Source organism: Scyliorhinus canicula, chromosome 16, assembly GCF_902713615.1.
Source record: "Scyliorhinus canicula chromosome 16, sScyCan1.1, whole genome shotgun sequence".
Taxonomy (NCBI): domain Eukaryota; kingdom Metazoa; phylum Chordata; class Chondrichthyes; order Carcharhiniformes; family Scyliorhinidae; genus Scyliorhinus; species Scyliorhinus canicula.
The window spans coordinates 85,995,045-86,003,727 of record NC_052161.1 but is presented as its reverse complement, the minus strand read 5'-3'; the positions used below and the strand labels follow the sequence as shown (position 1 = coordinate 86,003,727).

The 8,683-nt window shown below is 49.9% G+C and overlaps 1 protein-coding gene across 1 annotated transcript; it reads left to right on the top strand.

The window, feature by feature from the left end:
• The first annotated feature begins 567 nt into the window (after positions 1–567).
• On the top strand, positions 568–7,913 carry LOC119950586 (PILR alpha associated neural protein). Its single transcript, XM_038773141.1, has 5 exons — positions 568–920; positions 1,106–1,476; positions 2,412–2,493; positions 2,584–2,814; positions 7,475–7,913. Exons 1-5 carry the CDS (start codon positions 892–894, stop codon positions 7,494–7,496), a joined length of 735 nt encoding a protein of 244 aa, XP_038629069.1. The 5' UTR covers positions 568–891; the 3' UTR covers positions 7,497–7,913.
• Positions 7,914–8,683: the final 770 nt, after the last annotated feature.

Sequence of the window (8,683 nt, the reverse complement as noted above, 5' to 3'; positions counted from 1 at the left end):
GGCTTGATTTCATAACGGCGAATTTCAGAATGCAACGCTGATTCCTTCCACATCAAGGTGATATCTAACAGCCCCTTTGCCGCTCGACACTACCTGGAGACTTCAATTCGCTTTTGCTGTCACTTCCTGTCAGAACCGACTACTGTTTTCATTCTGAATCCTCCTGACTCCCACTATTCGTTTACCAGGCTCCCAGGAGAGACAGAGAGGACAGAGATAGAGAGAGTGACAGAAGGAAACAGAGAGAGTGTGACAGAGAGAGGGTGACGGGGAGAGAGAGAGACAAGGGAGGAGAGACAGGAAGAGGGACAGAGAGACAGGGAGATAGGTCAGTAAAAAGAGGGAGGGACAGAGAGAGAGAGATAGAGACCAGGAGAGAGAGAGACGGGGGAGAGAGTCAGAGACAGACAGACAGAGAGAGACAGACATCTAGAGACACAAAGCGTGACAGAGAAATAGAGTGAGACAGAAAGAGAGAGATACACAGAGAGAGAGAGAGATAGTAAAAGACAGAAAGAGGAACAGACAGACTGACAGAGAGAGAGAGACAGACAGACAAAGAGGGAGACAGACAGTGAGATAGAGACATACAGAGAGAGAGACAGACAGTGGGAAAGAGAGAGCTAGAGAGAGTGAGATAGAGACACAGAAGATTCGATAGATAGAGATTGCGAGGGAGTCAGAGGAGAGAAAGGTGGTGGTGGAACGGCAAATAGGCAGTGCTGTGAAAGAGGGAGGAGGGGGTGAGGGGGAGGTGGATAGATGATGCCAATTGCTGCCAGCCTGGGTGTCCCCGGGGATTGAAGAGGGACCTTCCACCCCCCCCCCCCCTCCCCCGAAGTCTGCTGAATACGCACCCCCTGCATACTCAACCTGAGGGCAGGAACAGAGATGTATGCGGGGACGAGGACACAGACTTGGTAAGGAATACCCGTGCGCTGCGCCAGCCTAGGCCGGCTCCTTCTCTCTTGCCCTCAAATGTCCCCAGCCTCTCGACTCTCCACCCCCGAACGGGTCCCTGCTATTCGACTGCGCAGTGCTGCATGACTGACCACCCCCTCCCACTTCCCTCTCTGAAGGCGTTCTCCCCCTCTGTCTCTTTCAGGCCCCCCCTCCTCTGGCTCCTCATGGCGGGATGCGTGGTGACTGGGGGGCAGGCAGGCCCCAGGACCAAGGGTCACATCGGCCGCGGGAGGCGGCAGGCGGTCCGAGCTTACGTGGGCATGGAATCGTCAACCCCCGCCAATCTGCAGCGGGCGCAGGGCTCCTCACAGTACCCCTGGGCGATAATATGGGGGCCCACGGCTGGAGAGGAGGGCAGCACAGAGACCACGGCCTTCAACGTGGGCACACGCTCGCTCCACCCATTCTGGACGACACCGGCCAAAGACAGCGCACCACAGGACCCTGGGTGGATTAACCTCGGAGAGACACCGGCTACTCTCAGACCCTTCCTCTTTGGGAGAACATCGCAGGGTAGGTGCCCTCTGTTTTGTAATAAAGAGGTCTCCTGACAAAGGGAGAGCATGATAAACCTTCTATAGTCCACCTGCTTTAGACCCAGCGTTGGCATCGAGCACTCCCAAGGACAGCTACAATACAGAGCTCCCTCTGAAAAAGGGAAATTTGACAAAGGGAGAACATTAAAAAAAAAATTTAGAGTACCCAATTCATTTTTTCCAATTAAGGGGCAATTTAGCATGTTCAATCCACGTACCTTGCACATCTTTGGGTTGTGGGGGCGAAACCCACGCAAACACGGGGAGAATGTGCAAACTCCACACGGACAGTGACCCAGAGCCGGGATCGAACCTGGGACCTCAGCGCCGTGAGACTGCAGTGCTAACCCACTGAGCCACCATGCTGCCCTACAAAGGGAGAATATGATAACCCTGCTATAGTCCTACCCATTTTATACCCAGTGTCAGCATTGAGTACACCAGGGCCAAGTAAAGTCGCCATAGTCCCAGATGACTAGGCTGCTTTCCTCTTTGAGGGGAGAGCTGACTGGTGATTATTTAACCTGAGGATCAGGCGAGGGGCAAGGTTGAGATTACAGGGCCTTCATGAATAACCTCAGCTCCGGTACAGGAATTGAACCTGTGCTGTTGGTCTCGCTCTGCATCACGAACCAGCTGTCCAACCACCAGGTACAATACAGAGCTCTTCTGACAAAGGGGAATCTTACAAAAGGAGAACATGATTAAACCCCCCTTTGGTCCAATCCACTTTATACCCAGTGTCAGCATATGGTACTCCCAGGGGCAGGTACAATACAAAGCTCCCTCTGAAGAAGGGGAATCTGACAAAGGGAGAGCATGATAACCCTCTTATAGGCCCATCCCACAACAGCTACAATACAGAGCACCCTCTGTACCGTTTCTGCTCCTGATCCCTCTCTCTATCCACAGGGACTGACCCTCAGCTCTACGTTACGGTGTCGATTTCGGTTCTCATCGTTTTGGCTGCCATCAGCATCATCCTGAAGTTCTGGTAAGTTTCTGTGCCACGTGGCCAGGCTCTTCAGCTCAGTGGAGTGGCACCTTCCACCTGTCTGTCTTTCTCTCCCCTTCCGCTGTTCAGCTGGGATCGGAACTGGTGTCGCGGGCGCGAGGGCACGAGGAGCCAGGGGACGCTAACCGAGGAGAGCTGCCAGGCACTGACAGGACCCCCCGGAATGAGGAGGGGTATTGGGGGTTTCTTCAGCCCCTATGAGGCCAGGGCACAGTCCCTGGAGTCAGATTCAACTTCGCCCATCGAGTTGGAGGACAGCCTGGCACTAGCGGGCAAGGGAGTGAGATTTCAGCGCAGCCGGTGAGGGCATCCATTCTCTCTCTCAGCAAAACGTTGACTCCCGCATCTCTTCACCCAATATCCATCTCCCTAATCAAAGCCCCTCCACTCCCTCACTCTTCATTGTCTCCTGAACCGCTCTCTCCCTCTTTCTGCCTCTCTCTTGCTCTACAGTCTGCTCTACTCCATCTTTCTCATTCCACTTCTCACTCCTTCTCCCCGTCTCTCCTTCCCTCCTCGTCTCTCTCTCCTTCCCCCTCATCTCCCTCTCCTTCCCTCCTCGTCTCTCTCCTTCCCTCCTCGTCTCTCTCTCTCCTTCCCTCCTTGTCTCTCTCTCCTTCCCCCTCATCTCTCTCTCTTTCCCTCCTCATCTCTCTCTCTCCTTCCCCCTCATCTCCCTCTCTTTCCCTCCTCGTCTCTCTCTTTCCCTCCTCGTCTCTCTCTCTCCTTCCCTCCTTGTCTCTCTCTCCTTCCCCCTCATCTCCCTCTCCTTCCCTCCTCGTCTCTCTCCTTCCCTCCTCGTCTCTCTCTTTCCTTCCCTTCTTGTCTCTCTCTCTCCTTCCCTCCTTGTCTCTCTCTCTTTCCTTCCCTTCTTGTCTCTCTCTCCTTCCCTCCTTGTCTCTCTCTCTTTCCTTCCCTTCTCGTCTCTCTCTCTCTCCTTGCCCCTTCGTCTCTCTCTCTCCTTCCCTCCTCGTCTCGCTCTCCTTCCCCCTCATCTCCCTCTCCTTCCCTCCTCGTCTCCCTCTCCTTCCCTCCTCGTCTCTCTCTCTTTCCTTCCCATCTTGTCTCTCTCTCTCCTTCCCTCCTTGTCTCTCTCTCTTTCCTTCCCTTCTCGTCTCTCTCGCTCTCTCCTTGCCCCTTTGTCTCTCTCTCTCCTTCCCCCCTCGTTTCTCTCTCTTTCCCTCCTCGTCTCTCTCCTTCCCTCCTCGTCTCTCTCTCCTTCCCTCCTCGTCTCTCTCTCTCGTTCCCTCCTCGTCTCTCTCTCCTTCCCTCCTCGTCTCTCTCTCTCCTTCCCTCCCTGTCTCTCTCTCTTTCCTTCCCTTCTCGTCTCTCTCTCTCTCCTTCCCTTCTCGTCTCTCTCTCTCTCTCTCTCTCCTTGCCCCTTTGTCTCTCTCTCTCCTTGCCCTTCGTCTCTCTCTCTCCTTCCCTCCTCGTCTCTCTCTCTCTCTCCTTCCCTCCTCGTCTCTCTCTCTCCTTCCCTCCTCGTCTCTCTCTCCTTCCCTCCCTGTCTCTCTCTCTTTCCTTCCCTTCTCGTCTCTCTCTCTCTCTCTCCTTCCCTTCTCGTCTCTCTCTCTCTCTCTCTCTCTCTCTCCTTGCCCCTTTGTCTCTCTCTCTCCTTGCCCTTCGTCTCTCTCTCTCTCCTTCCCTCCTCGTCTCTCTCTCTCTCTCCTTCCCTTCTTGTCTCTCTCTCTTTCCTTCCCTTCTCGTCTCTCTCTCTCTCTCTCCTTCCCTCCTCATCTCTCTCTCTCCTTCCCTCCTTGTCTCTCTCTCTTTCCTTCCCTTCTCATCTCTCTCTCTCTCTCCTTCCCTTCTCGTCTCTCTCCCTCTCCACTTTACCTGAATGCTCGTAGTATTCGGAATAAGGTAAATGAGTTGATGGCGCAAATCATCGTGAATGACTATGATTTAGTGGCCATTACTGAAACATGGTTAAAGCATGGTTACGACTGGGAGTTAAATATCCGAGGGTATCAAACTATTCGGAAGGACAGAGTGGATGGTAAGGGAGGTGGTGTTGCTCTGTTATTTAAGGATGACACCTGGGCAATAGTAAGGGATGACATCGGTGCTACGGAGGATAAGGTTGAATCCATTTGGGTGGAAATCAGGAATAGTAAGGCGGAAAAGTCACTGATAGGAGTAGTCTATCGGCCACCAAATAGTAACATTATGGTGGTTCAGGCAATAAACAAAGAAATAACGGATGCATGTAGAAATGGTACAGCAGTTATCATGGGGGATTTTAACCTACATGTCGATTGATTTAACCAGGTTGGTCAAGGCAACCTTGAGGAGGAGTTTATAGAATGTATCCGCGATAATTTCCTAGAACAGTATGTAATGGAACCTACGAGGGAACAAGCGGTCCTAGATCTTGTCCTGTGTAATGAGACAGGATTGATTCATGATCTCATAGTTAGGGATCCTCTCGGAAGGAGCGACCACAATATGGTGGAATTTAAAATACAGATGGAGGGTGAGAAGGTAAAATCAAACACTCGTGTTTTGTGCTTAAACAAAGGAGATTACAATGGGATGAGAGAAGAACTAGCTAAGGTAGACTGGGAGCAAAGACTTTATGGTGGAACAGTTGAGGAACAGTGGAGAACCTTCCAAGCGATTTTTCACAGTGCTCAGCAAAGGTTTATACCAACAAAAAGGTAGGACGGTAGAAAGACGGAAAATCGACCGTGGATATCTAAGGAAATAAGGGAGAGTATCAAATTGAAGGAAAAAGCATACAAAGTGGCAAAGATTAGCGGGAGACTAGAGGACTGGGAAATCTTTAGGGGGCAACAGAAAGCTACTAAAAAAGCTATAATGAAGAGTAAGATAGATTATGAGAGTAAACTTGCTCAGAATATAAAACCAGATAGTAAAAGTTTCTACAAATATATAAAACAAAAAAAGAGTGGCTGAGGTAAATATTGGTCCTTTAGAGGATGAGAAGGGAGTTTTAATACTGGGAGATGAGCAAATGGCTGAGGAACTGAACAAGTTTTTTGTGTCGGTCTTCACAGTGGAAGACACAAATAACATGCCAGTGACTGATAGAAATGAGGCTATGACAGGTGAGGACCTTGAGAGGATTGTTATCACTAAGGAGGTAGTGATGGGCAAGCTAATGGGGCTAAAGGTAGACAAGTCTCCTGGTCCTGATGGAATGCATCCCAGAGTGCTAAAAGAGATGGCTAGGGAAATTGCAAATGCACTAGTGATAATTTACCAAAATTCACTAGACTCTGGGGTGGTCCCGGTGGATTGGAAATTAGCAAACGTGACACCACTGTTTAAAAAAGGAGGTAGGCAGAGAGCGGGTAATTATAGGCCAGTGAGCTTAACTTCGGTAGTAGGGAAGATGTTGGAATCTATCATCAAAGAAGAAATAGCGAGGCATCTGGATAGAAATTGTCCCATTGGGCAGACGCAGCATGGGTTCATAAAGGGCAGGTCGTGCCTAACTAATTTAGTGGGATTTTTTGAGGACATTACCAGTGCAGTAGATAACGGGGAGCCAATGGATGTGGTATATCTGGATTTCCAGAAAGCCTTTGACAAGGTGCCACACAAAAGGTTGCTGCATAAGATAAAGATGCATGGCATTAAGGGTAAAGTGGTAGCATGGATAGAGGATTGGTTAATTCAGAGAAAGCAAAGAGTGGGAATTAATGGGTGTTTCTCTGGTTGGCAATCAGTAGCTAGTGGTGTCCCTCAGGGATCCGTGTTGGGCCCACAATTGTTCACAATTTACATAGATGATTTGGAGTTGGGGACCAAGGGCAATGTGTCCAAGTTTGCAGATGACACTAAGATGAGTGGTAAAGCGAAAAGTGCAGAGGATACTGGAAGTCTGCAGAGGGATTTGGATAGGTTAAGTGAATGGGCTAGGGTCTGGCATATGGAATCCATAGTTGACAAATGTGAGGTTATCCATTTTGGTAGGAATAACAGCAAACGGGATTATTATTTAAATGATAAAATATTAAAACATGCTGCTGCACAGAGAGACCTGGGTGTGCTGGTGCATGAGTCGCAAAAAGTTGGTTTACAGGTGCAACAGGTGATTAAGAAGGCAAATGGAATTTTGTCCTTCATTGCTAGAGGGATGGAGTTTAAGACTATGGAGGTTATGCTGCAATTGCATAAAGTGTTAGTGAGGCCACATCTGGAGTATTGTGTTCAGTTTTGGTCTCCTTACTTGAGAAAGGACGTACTGGCGCTGGAGGGTGTGCAGAGGAGATTCACTAGGTTAATCCCAGAGCTGAAGGGGTTGGATTATGAGGAGAGGTTGAGTAGACTGGGACTGTACTCGTTGGAATTTAGAAGGATGAGGGGGGATCTTATAGAAACATGAAATTATGAAGGGAATAGATAGGATAGATGCGGGCAGGTTGTTTCCACTGGCGGGTGAAAGCAGAACTAGGGGGCATAGCCTCAAAATAAGGGGAAGTAGATTTAGGACTGAGTTTAGGAGGAACTTCTTCACCCAAAGGGTTGTGAATCTATGGAATTCCTTGCCCAGTGAAGCAGTAGAGGCTCCTTCAATAAATGTTTTAAAGATAGAGATAGATAGTTTTTTGAAGAATAAAGGGATTAAGGGTTATAGTGTTTGGGCCGGAAAGTGGAGCTGAGTCCACAAATCTCATGATCTCATTGAATGGCGGAGCAGGCTCGAGGGGCCAGATGGCCTACTCCTGCTCCTAGTTCTTATGTTCTCCTTCCCGCCTCGTCTCTCTCTCCGTCTCTACTTTTCTTCTTCCCGCTCCGTCCATGTCTCCTTCCCTCTCTGCCCCTCTCTCTCTCTCCTTCACTCTCCGTCTCTCTCTCTCTCTCTCTCTCTCTTTGCCTGTCCCTCTCATCTCTGTCACCACCTTGCAACACTCAACAACCCCGCGGGCAAAATCTCCAAGTCATGCCAAATCTCATTGCTGTCTTTCTTTCTCTCTCCTCTCTCTCGCAGGATCCCTCTGGTCAACCTTTGACTCCTGTACCTGCTTCAGAACATCAAAAGACATGGGTGTTTCTGTGCGTGTGTGTGTGTGTGTGCGGTGGATTTGTGTGCGTGTGTGAGTGTATGAGAGGAGGGGAGGGTGCAAGGTTATTCTGTGCGTCTGCACACGTATGAGTGAGGCAGCATCCACAGCAAGGTGGCGAAATTCACTCCGAACGACACACCAGGTCGGAGGACCATTCAGGCATTGGTGAACCCCCTTCGAGAGTGCCCGAGGTGAACGAGGCCACTGCCCGCCAAGCGATGCCAGCCCACCTGAGAATGTTAACGGCTGAGCGTCGGGTGTAAAGCAGTTACTGTGTGGGAGAGGTTGGTATGATTGGGGGAGGGGGGGTCTCGAGCTGGTCAAGTCTCTGTCGCACTCAGTACCTTCAGCTGAATAAATGATTTGTCGAACTCTGGGTCTCCGATGGGTGCTTGGCCTCCCTGGACAGCAGCTCAGCCTTGGAAGATGGGGTTTTGGGGGCATATTATCCATTGGAAACTCTTCCTCCTCCCATTGAAGACCATCCCTCTACTCCCCTCACGTCTGCATCGAAGGCAATTCCTTTAATTCCCTAACTCTCCATCGAAGACCATCTCTCTAACCCTCCCATTGAAGACCATCCCTCTAATCGCCTAACTCTCTATTGAAGACCATCCCTCTAATCCTCTAACCCTCCCATTGAAGACCATCCCTCTAATCCCCTAACTCTCTATTGAAGACCATTCCTCTAATCCTCTAACCCTCCCATTGAAGACCATCCCTCTAATCCCCTAACTCTCTATTGAAGACCATCACTCTCATCCCCTAACTCTCTATTGAAGACCATCCCTCTAATCCTCTAACCCTCCCATTGAAGACCATCCCTCTAATCCCCTAACTCTCTATTGAAGACCATCACTCTAATCCCCTAACTTTCCCATCAAAGGCCATTCCTCTAATCCCCTAACTCTTCAAAAGATCTTCCCTCTAACCCCCTAACTCTCCATCGAAGACCATGCCTCTAGTCTTAAGGAGGAGCTAGTGGCTTTCCTGGGGGTGGGTTACGTCTTTCGTAGAACGGACAGCAATGGCTACAATTCAATGTGAGATCCCGCTAAGCTGCTGCGTGGGATTGCCCCACAGTTGCATCTGCACTTGGATCGATCATAGTTTCAAAAATATGAAGTGGAAAT